Source organism: Telmatherina bonti (genome assembly GCF_933228915.1).
Source record: "Telmatherina bonti genome assembly, chromosome: 16".
Lineage (NCBI taxonomy): Eukaryota > Metazoa > Chordata > Actinopteri > Atheriniformes > Telmatherinidae > Telmatherina > Telmatherina bonti.
Genome location: NC_136614.1, coordinates 9,222,318 through 9,242,015, shown reverse-complemented (window position 1 = coordinate 9,242,015; position 19,698 = coordinate 9,222,318). Strand labels below are relative to the sequence as shown.

The following is a 19,698-nucleotide window of genomic DNA, read 5'->3' as shown; positions in this document are numbered from 1 at the left end:
AACAGAGCAGTTATAATTATCACAGGTGTGCACAACTGACACCATGAAGCACTATATTCTTGGCCTCTAGGGGGCACCATACAGTAAATACAACAAGTAAAGAAAATCCTGCACAAGCAGCAATTTCCCCGAGCCTCAAGGGGCACATAGAAAGGCACGTATTAGAATAAAACCAGAAAGTTTTGTACTCTCTGTGACGACACAGAGACTCTGAAGTTCCCCTGGGTTTAATGGGTGGGATTAAACTCAACACAGATTATTTTTATATGGATTTATTTCTTATATCAAACATGACAGACAGCAGAGTTCATTAAAATCACATATAACTTCTTATTTACAGACACAAGGTGCATTAAAACTCATAAAACCTGAAACCCAAACACTGATTCATAAATAAACAAACAGAGAAGTTGTAGCAGGATAAACCTGCAGAAACACACTCCTCAGTGGCGTGTCGGGAATCTAAATTACGCTGCCTTATCTGCTGACCAGGGCTGCTCCGACCGCGAGGAAATGAGGTGAATTTACCTGAGAGCGTCGGTTCCCTGCTGACCGGAACCAGCGTCATGTCATAAATAAATCCACTGTTAGTCTAAACATCAGGAAGGAAAACAAACTACAAACAAACTTTGGGATATTTCAGACAGGATTCACGTAAATGCAGCTTGAACTTGAGGTGGATCGTCATGGTAACAGCGGTGGTGCCGATGACTTCACAGAGGTTTGGTGGTGCTGTTGTAAACGAGGGTTTCCTGTTCCGGTTCCGGCGCCGGGACGCGGGCGGGGCTCTGGGAGTTGGAGTTCTGGGAACGCTCCTTGCGCGCCCGCAGGAAGCAGTAAGTGGTGACGGCCAGCAGCGCCAGAATGGCCACCGACAGAATCACAGCCAGCGTGACGCCGTCTGCAGAAAAGACAGCGAGGTCACTTCCTGTCAGTACACGCTTTAAACTGAACGACAGTGTTGGAACCGCGCTACACTACCATGTTACTATCTATAGTACTTCCCCGGTACTACTGCCTGTTATGGTACTACCATCCTCTCCGATACTTCTGCCCTTCTCTTACCACGGTCCTCTCTGGTACTCTCGCATTTTTTGGTAGTACCATTATCTTTGGTACTTCTACCCTTTGGTTACTACTGCCCTCTCTGGTACCACCTCTCTCTCCAGTCCCACTGCCCCGCTGGTTTTACTGGCCCGTGGGTACTACTTAGATGTATGTTACCACTGTCTTGTCTGATTGCACCACACTCTCCAGTACTACTACCCTCTCCGGTACCACTACTACCCTCTCCGGTACCACTACTACCCTCTCCGGTACCACCAATATCTGACACTTGTGACTGGTTCAACTATGAATCAAAGTGGAGAAAACTCAGACTGCTAATGAGCTAGCGGAGGCTACATCCTTCCGGGATTTGGTTTTTGATCAGAAGAAAACGTATTAAATGCTGATTTCTAGCTGCGTTTTCATTACATCTTTTCACTAAATAAAAGCGATATTTGTAAGTTTTGACAAACTACAATTGTGATTTGCAGCTTATGCAATAAGGCTGCAACAATTTGTCGACAAAGTCAACAACGTCAACAATGAAAATTCATCAATGCAAAATTTAATTGTCAACGCGTCACGTTTTAAACGCCCATAACGGCTTTGCTAATAAAACGCTGCTCCAGGCAACTGAACACCATTTACCAACCACGGCTGTTCAGACAGTAGAAGAACTCTAAACACCAAGCAAACGACGCAAAGCACCACAGGAAGTGCTGGGGGCAGTATTGTCATTTTCTGCAGTGTCTTTGTTTAAACAACAAAGAAGAAACTGATGGCGGCGCAACCTATTTCCAAAGTTTGGGGATATTTCACGCTAAACAAAGTGTCAAACAGGTGAAATGTGTCGTCTGCCACGCAGAGTTGGCGTACCACGGCAGCACGACGGTAATGCATGAGCATCTGGAAGGAAAGCAGCCCGGAGTCATGGTTTCCGGCATTCCAGATGGTAAAGTTAGCATTAGCGAGTAGCGATGTGCTGCTGTTACCTCTGCTGAAGAGCTTCTGTTTTTACCGCCGTTTATCTGTTTGTGTTCAAGATAACTCAAAAAGTTATGGAGAGATTTTCATGAAATGTTCAGCAGTTGTTGGAAATGTGAAAAGGAAGAAGTGATTTAATTCTGGTGGTGATCCAGATCACCATTTTGATTCAGGAATGTTCTGGTCGTCGTTTACCTACAAAACAGGCTTTTTCAAGATGTAAATAATCATTTCAATGCAATTCTACGCAAAATTAAGATGTTAAAATATTTATTTATTTTGTTTTCCTTTTGAGGAATGTTTGGATGTTTCAGAATAAATTAGTAGTAAACTGTTCAGCTTAAATTTAATATTCAGCTGGTTCAGGAGTCATTCTTTTAACTTCCTAAAGGACATTATGTTGGGACTAACTGGGAATCAGGGGGACATTCATATGATGCAGATGAAGAGAGTGGGGTAAAACATACTGGAACCTGTAAAAAGAGCTGCGTCAACTGGAAGCTCAGATGGTTGGCGGGACAGAAATAATCGTGACTAATCGAAAAATTATTTACAGATTAGGCGACTATTAAAATAATCGTTAGTTGAAGCCCTATTATGCAAGGTAGCCACGTAGCGCTATTTTGGGCTTTTCGAGTTGCTGCGGAGAAGCAGCTTTTCAAAGCTTTTCTTCATCATTTCAATTTCTAAAACTCTGAATTTGCTGTTTGTACCATTCTGCGCCATCTTTACTCAAAATGAACTGGTCATGACTCCCCACAACCCCTCCGGGGACACGTAAATGCAAAAAAAATTTCCATTACATTTTTACGATATAAATCTATATTAAAACGTCCGCCTCACGAGAACGTAAAAACTTTTAAGACTTTTTTTTCCAAAATGTAGGTGTTTCTATGAATGTTTTTTATTAAAATGTTTTTGCACAGTTCTGTGCTTCAGCGCCTCCACTTGTAAATTCTGATTATAGATGTAGAAGCAGCTGATTTGACAACATATGAATTTCATCACTATTATCTTGCTGTTTGATCATTGGTTAGATGACCTCAGTCAGGATGTATCCTCAGCATCTCAGAGGTTTGCATTTAGCTTCCATTGTTGTGTCGTATTTACTGGAGCAGCCGCAAACTCAAAGTAGTCATGCAGGAAAACATTCAGCAGTATACCTGAGTTATCTGGAGGCTCGTCTGTCTCAAAACGGTCAAACATCCCTCTGGAGAAGACATTCTTCTCTGCAAAAACACATAAAAAAGAAGCATTTAAACACACGTGTGATTCTTAAAAGTTTTTGTTGATATTTGCCATCAGAAAAGTTTCATGAAAACAACTAAACTGGTTTAAAATGTGTCCAGTTTCACCGTTTTTCTGCTCTCAAGGTGGTTTTTTCTCTTTTTCCACACAGTCAATGCACAAACGTTTCAACCAGCAGACGGGAATGACTTTCCGAAGATTCAGCTATAACTTCCATGTTTACACATCACCTGGTAGCTCCTCCTTTTCTCCATCTGCCCGAAATGTGATCTTCCTACATCAAGCTGCTGGTTGTGGAGCTGAAACGCGGCCGTACTTGACTCAACTTGGAGTGATTGATCAGTGAATGAAAAACACGCTGCTGCGCATCACAACTAAAACTTCTCTGATAACCTCGCAGCAGAAAAACCTTTATTTTCCTCATTTTACTACGTATACAGCAGAAAAATACCGATGTTGGTTTGGAAGCTACGGTTTGATGGTGACGCCCCCACTACAAACCAGTAGAGGCTGGAAACAGTTGGAAACAATCAGTGCTTCCCCAGACGTTGGAAGGTACTTGTGGGGAAAAAAAACAGACCCTACCACAACTGAAGGCTAAACATCTCACGTCTTCTGGAGGGTGAGAACCTCGCTGTTGGTTCAGGTTCTGGTCAACTTCTAATGGTTTTGGATCAGAGCTACAAAGACGTTACCAAACAGAACTGGTTCACCAGGTGACCCAACGGCTAGATGTCCATGATGAGGGAACATGTCTTTTGACTAAACCTCAGAGTCCGCTGTGTGCGTCATTCATTACAGTCTCAACGTAAACCATCTCCAGGTTACACCGACGGTCAAGAACCAGAAGGACGGTTAAAATCCTAAAGAACCCCCCCCCTCCCCCAACTGTCTGAACTCCAGGAAACAGCAGCCTGAGCAGAGAATGCTACAATGACTCGGGAGAATGCTACAATGACTCGGGAGAATGCTTTGCACTGACTCGGGAGAATGTTATGCAGACTCGGGAGAATGTTATGCAGACTCGGGAGAATGTTATGCAGACTCGGGAGAATGCTACAATGACTCGGGAGAATGCTACAATGACTCGGGAGAATGCTTTGCACTGACTCGGGAGAATGTTATGCAGACTCGGGAGAATGCTACAATGACTCGGGAGAATGCTACGCTGACTCGGGAGAATGCTACAATGACTCGGGAGAATGCTACAATGACTCGGGAGAATGCTACAATGACTCGGGAGAATGCTACGCTGACTCGGGAGAATGCTACAATGACTCGGGAGAATGCTACAATGACTCGGGAGAACGCTGACTCAGCAAAATATTGCACTCCTCTGGAAAAAGCTACACTGACTCAGCAGAATGTTACTCTGACTCAGCAGAAAACCAGTTACAACACTTTAAACTCTTAAACCTACTGTAAATACTTAAGTAAATGCTTTAAACTTTTATTTTTATATATTCTGGTATCTTTTCTTATTTTTTACTTATCGGTACTTACCACCCACAGAAGGCCATTCTCACTCTTAATTTGAACAGTCTAGAAGTGACTTGGTTTACATTTTACCACATATTGTACTGGTGTAAAGGAGCATGTGGGAAAGAAGCATCTTGAATCTTGAAACCCAGCAGACCGTTTACTGTTTCATAAAGCAAGAAGGATCCTCGTCTGGATCCTCCAGTTCTGGTCCAGACTGCTCCCATTGTTAGGAGGAAGAGAAACTTTGTCCCCATCTCAACTCCATACAGCCGTTGCTGCACGATGGCTGGATGAGCTGTGAATGCCATCAGAGCGGGACCCCACCTTCCTTACTCAGTCTGCTGACTCATCTCTTCCTAACACCGACTGATCCGACACGACTCTGGATTTCTGACCCGGTTCTAACTGGACTAACCCTGACAGTAGGGTCAAAACGGACTGGAACTTCAGCTGGGTCATCTGGACTGTGATGTTCGGGTGAGCGGTGTTTACCGGTTACTCCTTTGCACGCCTCGCTGCACTGCTCAGCCTCCTCAAAGTTGTTGTCGTTTCCGTCGCAGCCGCCGTATGTGAAGCGGTAGCAGCTCTTGTCCACGGGGTCGTAGTACCAGCGGGTGAAGCTCGCGCGACACAGACCGGTGATGGGCAGCTCCGTGCACCGGGCTGAGGAGGAAGAGGAGCTGTCAGACTTCAGACGAGGTATGGTTACCATGGAAACCTGAGGCTACAGACCTTTCTTCTGGTTGATTTCAATGTTCAGCAGGTCGCTGAGGGTCTCGTTCACTGAGCAAGAGGAGGAAGAGTGTTATACCGTGTGTGTGTATCATGAAGCGTCTGTCCGTGTGTGTGTGTGTGTGTTACGTTTGTCGCAGTGATGCTCGTCGGATTCGTCGCCACAATGCTTCACGTCGTCACACTCCAGACTTCTGTCCAGACAGCAGCCGTTTCCACAGACAAACTGATCGGGATTACACTCCTTGTTGCATTCCTCTGAACACACACACACACACACACACACACACACACACACACTTATCCTGAGCGCCCTGCTTGTGCACAGAAGCCGACGTGAACAGGTGCATTATGGGACTCACCTGCAGCAGGCACAGAGACGCTCCTCTGTGATGAAACTGTGGAAGAAAACACAGAAATCAGCTGCCAGGTGCGTATGCGCGTGTGTGTGTGTGTGCCGCCAAGTGTGTGTGCATGCTACCAGGTGTGTGTGTGTGTGTGTGTGTGTGTGTGTGTGTGTGTGTGTGTGTGTGTGTGCCGCCAAGTGTGTGTGCATGCTACCAGGTGTGTGTGTGTGCGCTGCCAGGTGTGTGTGAGTGTATGTGTGCGTGTGTGCGTATGCGCGTGTGTGTGTGTGCCGCCAAGTGTGTGTGCATGCTACCAGGTGTGTGTGTGTGTGTGTGTGTGTGTGTGTGTGTGTGTGTGTGCTACCAGGTGTGTGTGTGTGCTGCCAGGTGTGTGTGTGTGTGTGTGTGTGCTGCCACGTGTGTGTGTGTGTGTGTGTGTGTGCTGCCAGGTGTGTGTGTGTGTGTGTGCTGCCAGGTGTGCGTGTGTGTGTGTGCGTGTGTGTGTGTGTTGCCAGGTGTGTGTGTGCGCATGTGTGTGTGTGTGTTGCCAGGTGTGTGTGTGCGCATGTGTGTGTGTGTGTTGCCAGGTGTGTGTGTGCGCACGTGTGTGTGTGTGTTGCCAGGTGTGTGTGTGCGCATGTGTGTGTGTGTTGCCAGGTGTGTGTGTGCGCATGTGTGTGTGTGTGCGCATGTGTGTGTGTGTGTTGCCAGGTGTGTGTGTGTTCTACCTGTGATTCCTCTGCAGGCGGTCTCACACTCGTTCCGGGACAGGAAGTTGTTCTTGTTGGGCGTGCAGCCGCCGAATGTGAACTGCTCACAGCTGGCCGTCGTGACGTCGTAATGCCAGCGTGGGAACGCCGCGCGACACGGGCCGACCTTCAGAGGAGCCAGGCAGTACACTGCGGGACGACAGGCACGTGACATCACTTCCTGTCCCCGCTGTCAGGTAAACACACCTGTCTGTGTGGCTCAACATGAACATGAGGCCACAGCAGGGAGTGCCGAGGTGTCGACACGCCGGTTACCATGGCGACGGGTGGTATTTAAAATGTCAAGCATGACGCAATCTCCACAGGTGAGACAGAAAACACCGAGTTACCAGATCAGCTGTTGTTAAAGGTGAAGCCATGATAAAATCTACTGTAGTTCAGCAGATTCTTCTAGATAAATGATTATTTACAGATTAACAGATTAATAATGAAATCCTTAAAAATATAAAACATGAAAACTGGGATTGTTGGCGTGGGGACTTCTGATTCACACACGAGGTGGTTTATTTAGGCCACTTCTGTGTCCACAACATCATCCAGCCACCAAACGTGTTTATTCAGAGACCCAATATGATAAACGACCAATCCAAAATAAGACCACTGTTTATAACATTTTCATTACAAAAACATCAACATCCAAAATAAAAAAATAAAAAGGTACTTTATTCATCCCTGAGGGGAAATTCAAAGTTCAAGCCAGCCCGTCCAAGGTTCAACATACAGACAAGTCGCATTAATGACAAAAGAAGAATACAGAACCAAGCTAAAGCTTAGGGTTCATCACCAGCGCCGCCTTCTAACAGATAACAGAGACACATCAGGATCATGGGGCTCGAGGGGAAAAAGGTCATCTAACCGCGCCACAAGATGACGCAGTCCGAGCAGAGAACATCACCTCTTTCTTCTGAAAAGACCTGTTTGGACTCAGAAATGATGATGAAGAGACTTCCTGTCAACTTTCCACCAATCAGAGCTTAAATTCACAGCGATGTCCAATCAGGAGCAGCCAAAGATCAGCAAGTGATCGGAAAAGAGGAAAAATAATGATCCTGTATGGCTGGAATAAAGACAAGAAGACGTCTGGATCTATTAATACATTTACAGTATTTCAGCCTCATAATCCGACAACCGAGGCTGAAAATGTCACGTCTGCATGCTGCTGGGATTCCACACGGATTTCAATCCAGATTATGGATGTGACGACGTGCTTTTGTCCTGATTTGATTCGATTTTTTGGGTGCCGATTCGATTTAAATTGCGATTCTCACAATTCTTTAATATTGCTGACTTTTGTTAAAGACCCAAAAAAAGTATAAATTTTTTTTTTTTTGCTCGTGATTTTTCTTGATTTCAGCTAGGAAAAGACAACGCAGTAGCCAGATCGTCATTCTGTTGCTATAAAGCCCAAGAAAACAAGTAAATAGTTCAATAAAAATAATAAAAATTAGAATTTTAGAATAGATTATTTTTAATTATTTGAAAAAATTTTTATTTTTTAACAAAAAGAAATCAATTTTTTAACAAAAAAAAAAAACAAAAATCGATTTTAAAATTGTGAAGCAAAAAAATCCCACCCCAACTAAATGGTTCTTTTATTCGCTTAATAATAAATTATTGCCGACCTGAGCAGCAGCAGTTGCACCATCGTTCCTCGGCAACGTGCCGCATCGTACCACCAACGTTTCTTCTCACAAAAACATCTTTTCCCAAAAAGTCTCACCAGTCAGACTAGAATCCAAATGTAAATAAGTCTAAACTCCTGAAACAAGCCGGGACAACGCAGCAGAAATCTGGATGATCCAGTTTGGTTTCCACTCTCTGTGTGTGTGTGTGTGTGTGTGTGTGTGTGTGTGTGTGTGTGTGTGTGTGTGTGTGTGTGTGTGTGTGTGAGAACCAGTCCAACCAGTCTGAGAGGGTGTGGATCATCAGTGTGAAACACTTCAATTCAGCTGATCTTGTTTGATCAAACTAATCGATAATCTGGGATAAACATGAGCAGAATCATCTTTAACGGTTTCCTCGGCAACACTCACAGCTGGACAGCTCCGGGCTGAGGACGAGGACGCCGACCGTGGCGTTTCCTGTCTGGCCTCTGGAGTCGGTGGCAATCAGCCTGAAGACGTAGGAGCCGACGTTCAGGTTGGAGAGCCTCACCTGGTCAGGTAGATCCGTCTTCTGCAGAGTTCCAGCCAGAAGCGTCGGGATTTAAACGTTAAAGGTCACGGTTCAGAAACAACATGGTGGAACGGACGCCTCACCTCCATCTTAACGCTGACGTCGCCGGTCTGCAGACTCCAGCTGTAGTCGGTGATCTTGTGGTCTCTCAGAGCCACGCTCTCGATGCCGTTGAGCGTCACCGCTTCTCCTGGCTGAACAATGACATCACGGCCTGCGTTGGCGATGGGCGGAGCCTGCTTACCTGCAGGGATACGGTGGAGAAACAGCTGATTGGAGGTTCTGCAGCGGCTTCAGGATGACGAGCTGAACTCCATCACATGGTGCGACGGCGTTCAGATGGCCAGGAAGGAAACTGGCCGTCTGAAGGTTAGCTGTGATGGACGACGATCCAGAGGAAGCAGCCAATCAGGGTCTCGTTCTAACCGCCACTGATCAATATGGTTCAACGGAAATATTCAGCAAGACGTCAAAACATGGAAGAGACCATCGAACAAGAGACTGGCGTTCTGCGAAATGAGGCCTCACATCAAGAGAGATGTTTGCAGAAAAATGTCTCCTGGCCCGTTTACGCACAGTTTGGTCGGAAAAACAAACCAAAAAAAACACTAAGTACGAAGGCGGCGACGTGGGAAAACGTTTTAAAATGACGCACTAAAGCTTGTTACACCTGATTCAAATCAATCCGTGCGTTTACATGGGAGTTTTACTTCCTGTTTAATTCCGAATAAAAGTTAATTCCGCTTTAAACTGATGAAAAACGACCATGTAAACACGTAATTCCTAACGCAGATTTCTATTCAGAATTAAACGTAATTCTGATGTAAGTGGCTGCTTTATTCCCATTTTAATTCTGAACTATTTAATTCCTCTGTCATGTAAACCTTCGTTCCGCTCTAAGTTAATTCTAGTCGTTCTGAGCATGCTCGTTACCTTGTCCTGTCCCGATGACGCGCGTTGTTTTGCCTCCCGTGTTCGGTGGTCTATCTTTCCTCTTCTTTTCAGTTGCTGCAGAAAGTGAAGTAGTATGCTCGTGTTGAGCTGCTACTTCACATTTATAATAAAAATAGCGGCGAAATTGGAACTTATTATGTAGTTTTTAGAAGTTACGACTGAAAAGACGAGAAGCAGGGAGCCAACTTTGTTTATTTCCGGTATACGTCACGTTCTGTCCAATCAGAACCCTTCCCAACCAGCCGCTCTAAAGAGGTGTTTCATGTAAATGTTTATTCGGAATTATTATTTACATGTAAAGTCGTTGGAGAATTTGTTAATTCCTAATTATTGATTCGGAATTAAAAAACATCATGTAACCGTAGCCTTTGCGTATTCAGCAGACATGAGGCTTGTCTGAGTCGGAAGTTTTCCAGCAGGATTGGTGATCCCTGCTTTAGAATAAACTAATCTAGAGTACCATCTTCGGACAGTAAGAGGAAGGCAGAGTACCTCTCGTACGCCCAGCCCGGGGCTCGAACCAGCAACCTTCTTAATAAATTATTTTAAATAAGAGTTCTCTGATGGTTTTTTTTAGTGAAACCCACTGGCCCATAGACCGTTAAAAAACTATCCGCTTGAAAGCCCAAATTACACTAAAATAACTTAAATTGAAAACATTTGATGACTGCTTGGCCCCCCCACCACCTTAAAAATCCCATCTGGACCCCCACATGAGTAGAATTCTCTGCCTGAAAATGCTGCGTTGTTACCTGACAGGTAAGAAATGTCTCCTCCCGATGTGCGTTCTCACTCGCAGGAACTAATTTACTCACTCAGAACTTGTTTACTGCGCGTCTTCTTCGTGTACCGGTTTCCAAACGCCAGTATATGTAAGGGAGACATGTCCACCCATCCCTAGAGCCAGGGCCCGATTAAAAGTACACAGGCCCTTGGACCCAGAGTGTTCCAGGAGCCCCTTCCTCATCGCAACATTGTGAATGAAACACTGTGAAACGACATTTCTAACATCCCTAAGCCAATAGCAATACACTAGACACTGTGGTGTAACGATTTGGCTTCATTTTGTTTTACGTCCAAATCGTGGTGTTTTCCCTACGTGGGCCCCTGGATAATCCGGCCTTGCCTAGAGCCAGCTGCGCCCATGGAGGGGTGTCATACTCCAGTCCTCAAGGGCCGCGATCCAGCAGGTTTTTGTTTTTTCCCCTCTACAAACACAGCTGATCCTAATAAAATGGATCCAGCAGCTTCTTTTCAACCTTATTTCTTCATTTCAATCAGGAGTGTTGGAGCATGGTGACAAAAACCCTGCAGGATAGGACCAAGAGGATTGCGTCTGACACCACCTTGTTGTTGATTTAAAGAAGTAAAGTAAGTAAAAAGGAAACTTCCAGATCTGATCACTGAAGTCAACCAATCAAAACACAGAAAAAAAACCCCAAACTTTCTGATGTGACTCCAAGTTTTTCTTGTCAACCATGACATCTTTCTCCAACAACTAAAGTTTGAGCAACATGAATAACATCCTTGTTAACTTTTTACACCACTTTAGTTTCAGCCATCAGCTCCTGTGTTTTACATTTGACCCCCAACCCACCCTGTGGACATTTCCCTGCAGTTTGCGGCCTCACCTGGTCCCTTCAGGTATTTCCGGTACACCGTGTCTCTGATGTGAGTCTTGTACCCGGCCTGGTTCACAAACCGGCACACGAAGCGGTTCCTGTGGACGCAGTCGAACAGGACGCAGGAGTCCTCCGCCGTGCTGTTGCGTGGCTCCATGAGGGCCACGTTGCACTGCGGCTTCCCGCAGCACAGCTGATTGCAGTCCGCAACGGTGTGAACGGGCGCGGTGGCGAGCAGAGTCGCCCCGTACCGCACCGCCTCTTCCGCGTCCAGCACGAAGTCGTAGTCCCCGGGGTAGAAGGTGCTGGTGCAGCCCTGCGCCGCTGAGAGGGTGAGGAAGAGCAGCAGGACGGATGAAGAGGACAGCGGAGACATTTTCAGCAGCTGTCAGAAGATTTCAGAGGAAAACTGTCCGGAAATGCCGCTGCTTGTCGTTTACAGTCCGCGCGCTACTCAGGTGTGTCTCACCTGCAACCTGACAGGGAGAAAAAACAGAAACCCTCATACGAAACACTGTGACGTCACTCAGGTGCGGTCATGCCGACAGGTGTGATGAGTTTCAGTCACCAGCATGAAAATCTCACGTGCACGTTTCAGTTTAATCACGAAGAAGCAAAAAGAAGAAAAACACTTTTGTCTTTTCACTTAATGTTTGTATTGACCGTTTTATTTATTTGTTTGTTTATATCAGCTGTATGTTAATGTTGCCAAGGCAACTAATGTAACAGAATAAAAACAGCATACAATAAGGTTTGTTATAAAACTTTTCTTTCACGAACGTAACCGACATGAAATGCAGATTTTTGTAGTATATATATATATATATATATATATATATATATATATATATATATATAAAAAATCCCAGAACATCATTACAGAAAGCTCCGTGAATTTCGATGAGTAGAAACATTGCACAAGTGCAGAAGAGCAAAACTGGGTCGCTGTGCTGTGGACAGATGGAGGACACATCATGAAGCAGTAACAGAAGACGCGTCCCCTACAGTATGTCCATGTGGGACCCATAAGGGTTACATTTGAGCTGTAGAAAAGGGTCCCACAAGGGTTTTTCCATAGTGTCCCCATATGGGCTCCAGGTTGGTTCTATGGGTCCCACTGCATGGGAACCTGACACCTGAGTTGAAAACTGTTGGCCAAATGTTCTGGTATGGGTTTTCTTTTGCAGCAAGTGGACCAGAACAATGCTGTGTAAATTTTTTTTTACAAAATGTGTAAAAAATTTTTACACAATGCTGGAAAAATACACAGAGCTGGATGGATTTTACTGGTGTGACACTGGTCCTAAAACTGGTAAAATTACTGTCAACCTGACCGTATGCAGTACCCACTATGACCAGCAGAGGCGCTGCATTGCAATCTGACCCAAAGCGGATGTGACGTCAGAGCGCGTTGCGTCAAACTGACCAATCAGAGGTGCCGTAACAAGTTTTAAATTGTGCTCCAACAACGGCTTCAAAAGTTGTTTTTAATTTTTTATCTTCACGTGAGTAACCAAAGTTTTTTATTGTCGTTTAATGTCGTGTTGGTGACGCAAGACATGACTTTTATTCCTTCTGTTTTCTGTTTTTTGCCTCGATGTTTAATAATAGTTATCAACTTGAAGGAGCGAATGTAGCTGACGACTTCACCGGACTCCGTTCATAAACTGTCAAATTTTACAGAAAACCTGAATATTAGGGGCGTTTCGCGAAACTAAAACGCAACTAGAAGCTGGACCAGAAGAAACATGGTATATTCTTCAATACGGCTCAGCTACAAACAACAAATTACGCTTTAATAAGTTAAAAAAAAAAAAAAACTATTGATAAATTGGAAATCTGTCTGCAATGCTGCTTTTATTGGTCCCGTCCAACTCAGTCAACTTTATTTGGACAAAATGCAATTAAATGCGCAGAGTAGCGTAAAGCTTATTTTAAGAAAAATAAAGGTAAATAATAAAATAAAAACAATTATACATAACATAGGCGAACAAAAATAATAAAGATAAGACATTTAGTTAGATTATGGCCAGTTTTATTCTACTTCACATGGGATAGTTTAATCTATCACGCCCTGAAAATAATACAAATATTAACCAGCAACAAAAGGTATTTTCCTTACTTCTACATGAATGGAAGCTTATTCATATTTCAGTTGCCTGATTTGTTTCATCAATACTGGAATAAATCTGAAACACTTTGGCTGTTTTCACATGTTTTTCTTTTTGTCTGAGTTTTCATGCAGGTGACTTTCTGTTTGACTGAACCAGGTGCAGTGATGGAGGAGTTTCTGTAAGTGTTTACCTTAAACCAGCTGGGTTAAACACAATAAAATACTAGTTTTGAATCTCACTTGGCTAGATACGATTAAATATATCATTTTCCCATTTGGTTGCAGGTCAGAAAATCAGAGCGTGACACACGAGGACAGGGAGGCGTCTCGTCATCCTGATGGAGAAACCAGAGAGTTGAGTGCATACTGCAAAGATCTGCTGATGGGAGGAGAGGAGCTGAGCCTGGAGGAGCTGAGAGCTAAAAGTTACAACCAGAGGAAGCAGAAGGAGATGGAGGGTGCGTTCACTGACCCCTCCGGGATATGAAAGTGTTCGTGGTCAGTGTCGATCAGCCGATGTCATTGTTTCCTTCAGAGAAGCTGAGACGACTAAAGGAGGAAGAGGAGCAGCTGTTTCAGGAGTTGGAGGAGAAGAAGATGCTCTTGCTGAGGAAGAGTCAACAGTCCCGTTATCACAGCAGGACTTCACCGACTTCTGTGGGTACTACAGCTGGTGAGGCTGATGTCAGAGTGATCATGTGACCTGTCGGCGCCGTCAGAGACATGACGCCAAGCGTTTTGTCTCACAGGACTCCTCTTCTGAAGTCCAGGTCTCAGATCTGCCACCTGCTGCTGCCTCCTTCCAGATATATGACGACAGCCGGTCTGCTGCTGCAAATCCTGCTGGGTAACGAACATGGCGCACACGCTCACGTTCCCATAGAAACTAGCTGTTACGGACATCATCATGCGACTCTGATCCAGCAGGAGCTGTGAGGCGACATCACACGAGCTTCCAGACGACGTCTTCATGCAGCCAGATGAGAGAGGACTGTCTGTGAAGATCCAGTTACCTCCGCGGCCAGGTAAGCCCACAAGCCCCGCCTTCCCGAGCCATCAGACCCCATCCCCAGGGGTCAAATTAAGGGACTGAAAACATTTTCTCTAATTCAGAAGCATTTTTTCTGTTTTGAACATGTATCTTAGATAAGTTCAGGAATCAGAACTGGACCTGGAACATATACCGTATATGAAAGATGGACGGAGCCTCCGGCGGTTAAAAGTGAAGCCTATGCAGAAGTGTGTAAAACTGCAGTTCCCCCTTCATCCACTAGGGGCTGCAAAACAGAGCAAATCCCCATAGACTCCCATGTTAAAAAGACCAACTTCACAGCAGAAATAAACATGTTTACAGCCTGGTTCAAAAATCCATTTTCGGTTTATAGGTCAGGTTTACCTTCATGACAACTGTGGGGGGAGTGAATTTTTTTTAACTCGCCCATTTAAAAGTAATTTAATCTCGAAGTTCGGCATATTTAGGGTCGTGACCTTTTGATTGACAGGTACCCGATCTCCCGCTTCAAGTCAGAAAAACGTAGAACAACCGCGGTTTTTAGCTGGTTAACAACGTAACTTAGCTTTAGCCCGCTTACCTCCGTTAGCTGGTTAGCTCCTGTTATGTCCAGGTTAGCTAGGTTAGCTCTTAGCTACAGGCAGCTCAGAGTTCGCTAGATGTCAATCATCCACCATGACGCCCACAGCTCCCCTCTCAGCTCCACCTCTTTGCCCATATTTGTATTTTCCTGGAGAGACGACACGCATGCCCCTGCCAAGATGGCAATGGTAGGAACCACCCACTGAGCTTCAATTCAGCTCTTCAGAAACCTACGGGTGATGTCATGGAGGCTCCGCCCATCTCTATATACAGTCTATGACCTGGAACCATGTGAGTCAGACTGACTGTTTCACGCAGCAAAACGGGTCACGGCGCTGCGACTCGTGATTCATCGACTGTGGTGGAAAATACTCTGGTCTTGAGAAGTTGTAATACATCTAAGAGTCAACTGTCTTCTTACAATGAACATTTTATTATAAACTAATACAAGCACACGCTGGAGCTTGGAGAGAGAACGCTCTCTGCAGATGCTGAAGTAACACCCGATTATAAACCATGCTTAACTCCTCCTAGTTGCTGGGCAGACCACAGAAAACAATCATTCTCTCCTCCAAAGCTAAACTGAGCTCACTAAGCATCAATCACTCACTATATTACTTTATTACCTTTAACCTTTAGACAACTGGTCAACCAAGCAGCTGACAAAAACAGATGCCCTGCAGGAAACTCTTCCTGTCTCAGACTTTTTCTGCACATTCCAGACAAGGATCATATGACTTAAAGAAAGCTTTGTGCATAGACACAAAACACAGCAGGATCACAGCAAATCAATGCATATATGTCTAATACTTAATACAAACCAAACTCATAATAATTTCTCCAACACGACAGACTTGTGTCTGGATCAGCAGCAACTTGTTGACAACACTCTCGGTCTGATCAGGTGTTTAAAGCTCTGCTTCATCTGTAATTAAAGTTTTGATGATGGCTCTTTGCTCTCTCAGAGGCTGTGGTCCAGGTCCAGACTGGACCCCAGAACTCAAACCTGGACTGTACTGCACCGAACAGAAGCTGTAATGGTGAGGTATTTTTTTCTTCAGTATTTCATCAGGTGAAACTGGCCGATTCATGACGTGAACGTGTGACTGTTCTCAGGTCAGCCAGGGGGGACCTCCAAAGACCTGCAGACTCAGCTGGAACCTCACCCCAAGACCCTCTGCCAGACCTCTGTCTCCAAAAGCAGAGACCAGTTGAGTCCAATAGAGGAGACTAGTGTGGAAGCTGGATCCTTGAGCTCACTAGGAGGAGTCTCTGGTGGAAATCACAGCCCAGTGGACCAGGACCAGAACCAGGACCAGGACCAAGAGGAGATGGATCAATCTACATCACCTTGTAGGGAGCTGTTCTTACAGGAATCCTCGATCCAGGTCCTCAAGTTATCTGAGTGTCCCTGCTGGATCACACCAGACTCAGACAAGCTCTGTGTTGCAGCTGGGATACCTGGACAACCTGCAGAACAGCGGTCCTCGAGGACCAGGATAGAGGATCCCTGATTTACACGATGCGTTTGTTCTTGTCGAACTATGCAGGCGTGCTGCCAGTTCAGAACAGCAGTTTTACATCTTTATGGGATAAAGCAGAATTCAGTCACATTTCTATAAAAAAAAAAAACCCATCTGCGTCACGCAACGAGAAGTTTAACGTACTTTTCTACCACGAGTTTAAACTTCATACGTCTGACCGGACCACAAGACCAGGAGGGAACGGCCTTAAACTGCTAAAGCACCATAGAAGAAGAGCTGCTGTGTGTCAGGAGGCAGGAAAACCAGAAAGTTTTCACTTCACTCCGGTGTTGAATGACCTCAGAGCATCAGGTCCCCCAGGGAAAATCCAGGTCCACACAGACCTGATCCAGACATGTTCCAGCTCTGAGCTAGACATGATCCAGACCTGATTCAGGTCTGACCCAGCTCCAATCTGGACCAGATCCACTTCTAATCTCTACCTGATCCAGACCTGATTCAGGTCTGACTCAGCTCTGCTCCTGACCAGATCCACTTCTAATTGAGACATGATCCAGACCTGATTTAGATGTGATCCAGTTCTAATCCAGACCTGATCCAGACCTGAACCACTTCTGATCCTAATGTCATTTGGATATTACCCAGACCTAATCCAGACTTCATTCAGGTCTGATTCGGCTTGAATCCAGACTGATTCCAGCCCAGTCTGGATCTGGTCTGGTCAGATTTCTGACTAGAAGCTGCTTCGTGACATGAACTGACAGGGTTGCAACAATCATCTGATTCTTTGACTTGTCAGCATGAAACTCTTGCTGTCTACTCATCAAACAGCTGATTGATTTAAAAAAAAAAAAAATTTATTATAATTTCTCATGTTAATCCTAAATTATTCTCTAATCTTTCAGAGAAAGAGTTCTCAGGTGATTTCTGGTTTCTCCTGCAGGTGACTCCTGTGATCCAGACCTACGCCGACGCCTGTTGAAGCTTTGTGATGTCACTTCCTGTCCAGACTTGCACTCAGAGCCCCGCCCCCTTCCTGCCATCGATGAGCGCAGCTTTCTCCACCTGGGTACCACATCTGACTCGTACATGTAGAACCAAATGATGGCGTTAGTGTGGAAAAGAGGCATTTCCATCCTGCGACTGCAGTGTTGCATCACCTGTCCAGCAGATTCAGATTTAAACTGGATATCTGGTGTAGGCCGACTGAAAATGCTTTATAAACCTGCTTGAAAGTAAACTAGTACTTTTTACTGGTGTTGCTGCGATCAGCTGTGAAGGCGCGGTGCTTCCGCGTTCAGTAGATCCTTGGGGCCAAAGTGGTTTTTACTGTCTGACCCATAGACTGTCATAAAAAGATGGGTGGAGTCTCCGTGATGTCACTCGTAGGTTTCTGAAGAGCGGAATTGAAACTCGGTGGGCGGTTCCTACCATCACCATCTTAGCAGGGGCATGCGTGTCGTCTCTTTGCCCATATAAATATGGGCAAAGAGGTGGAGCTAAGAGGGGAGCAGTGAGCATCATGGTGGATGATTGACATCGAGTGAACTCCGAGCTTTCTATAGCTAAGAGCTAACCGAGCTAATCCGGAGATAACAGGAGCTAACCAGCTAACGGAGGTAAGCAGGCTAAAGCTAAGTCACGTTGTTAACTGACTAAAAACCTACGTTTTTAAAACCTACGTAACGTTCTTCTGACTTGAAGCGGGAGATCGGGTACTTGTCAATCAAAAGGACACGCTCCTAAATATGCCAAACTTCGAGATTAAACTACTTTTAAACGGGCAAGTTAGAAAAAAATTTACTCCCCCCACAGTTGTCATGAACCTGACCTATTAAACCTAAAATGGATTTTGAACCAGACTGTAAACATGTTTATTTCTTCTGTAAACATGTTTATTTCTGCTGTGAAGTTGGCCTTTTTAACATGGGAGTCTATGGGGATTTGCTCTGTTTTTTTGCAGCCCCTAGTGGATGAAGGGGGAACTGCAGTTTTATGCAATTCTGCATAGGATTTACTTTTAACCGCCGGAGGTTGCCGCTTGGTCTGACCACACTGAACTACAACAGCAGCTGAGATTTAGGAAATTTTTGTGAAGGTTTGGACCATAGATGTTCCTCTCTGTTCAGTTATGCTGTTGTCTTTGTCCACTAGGAGGAGACATGTTTTATATCCATTCCAGAGTTGTGGATGGAGACAGTTTTTCCATCTTTAAAGGTTCTACCGACAACGACTCAAAAGACGTCCTCATCAAGGTGAATCTGCACATTCAAGCGTGACTTAAAAGTGTGGGGACATGGACTTGGACCAACAGTGTTGGAGACGCAGACTTGGACCAGCAGTGTTGGAGACGCGGACTTGGACCAGCAGTGTTGGAGACGCGGACTTGGACCAGCAGAGTTGGAGACGCGGACTTGGACCAGCAGAGTTGGAGACGCGGACTTGGACCAGCAGAGTTGGAGACGCGGACTTGGACCAACAGTGTTGGAGACGCAGACTTGGACCAGCAGAGTTGGAGACGCAGACTTGGACCAGCAGAGTTGGAGACGCGGACTTGGACCAGCAGAGTTGGAGACGCGGACTTGGACCAACAGTGTTGGAGACGCGGACTTGGACCAGCAGTGTTGGAGACGCGGACTTGGACCAGCAGAGTTGGAGACGCGGACTTGGACCAGCAGAGTTGGAGACGCGGACTTGGACCAGCAGAGTTGGAGACGCGGACTTGGACCAGCAGAGTTGGAGACGCGGACTTGGACCAGCAGAGTTGGAGACGCGGACTTGGACCAGCAGAGTTGGAGACGCGGACTTGGACCAGCAGAGTTGGAGACGCGGACTTGGACCAGCAGAGTTGGAGACGCGGACTTGGACCAGCAGAGTTGGAGACGCGGACTTGGACCAGCAGAGTTGGAGACGCGGACTTGGACCAGCAGAGTTGGAGACGCGGACTTGGACCAGCAGAGTTGGAGACGCGGACTTGGACCAGCAGAGTTGGAGACGCGGACTTGGACCAGCAGAGTTGGAGACGCGGACTTGGACCAGCAGAGTTGGAGACGCGGACTTGGACCAGCAGAGTTGGAGACGCGGACTTGGACCAGCAGAGTTGGAGACGCGGACTTGGACCAGCAGAGTTGGAGACGCGGACTTGG

The 19,698-nt window shown here is 45.6% G+C and overlaps 1 protein-coding gene across 1 annotated transcript; it reads right to left on the bottom strand.

Moving 5' to 3' along the window:
- Positions 1–713: 713 nt before the first annotated feature.
- LOC306767617 (kunitz-type protease inhibitor 1-like) lies at positions 714–11,901 on the bottom strand (the record flags this gene model as incomplete). Its single annotated transcript, XM_079255692.1, has 12 exons — positions 714–901; positions 3,195–3,260; positions 5,254–5,424; positions 5,494–5,544; positions 5,623–5,751; positions 5,856–5,891; positions 6,569–6,739; positions 8,644–8,785; positions 8,869–9,029; positions 11,371–11,746; positions 11,831–11,837; positions 11,888–11,901. 12 exons carry the CDS (start codon positions 11,899–11,901, stop codon positions 714–716), a joined length of 1,512 nt encoding a protein of 503 aa, XP_079111818.1.
- Between the last annotated feature and the right edge of the window lie 7,797 nt (positions 11,902–19,698).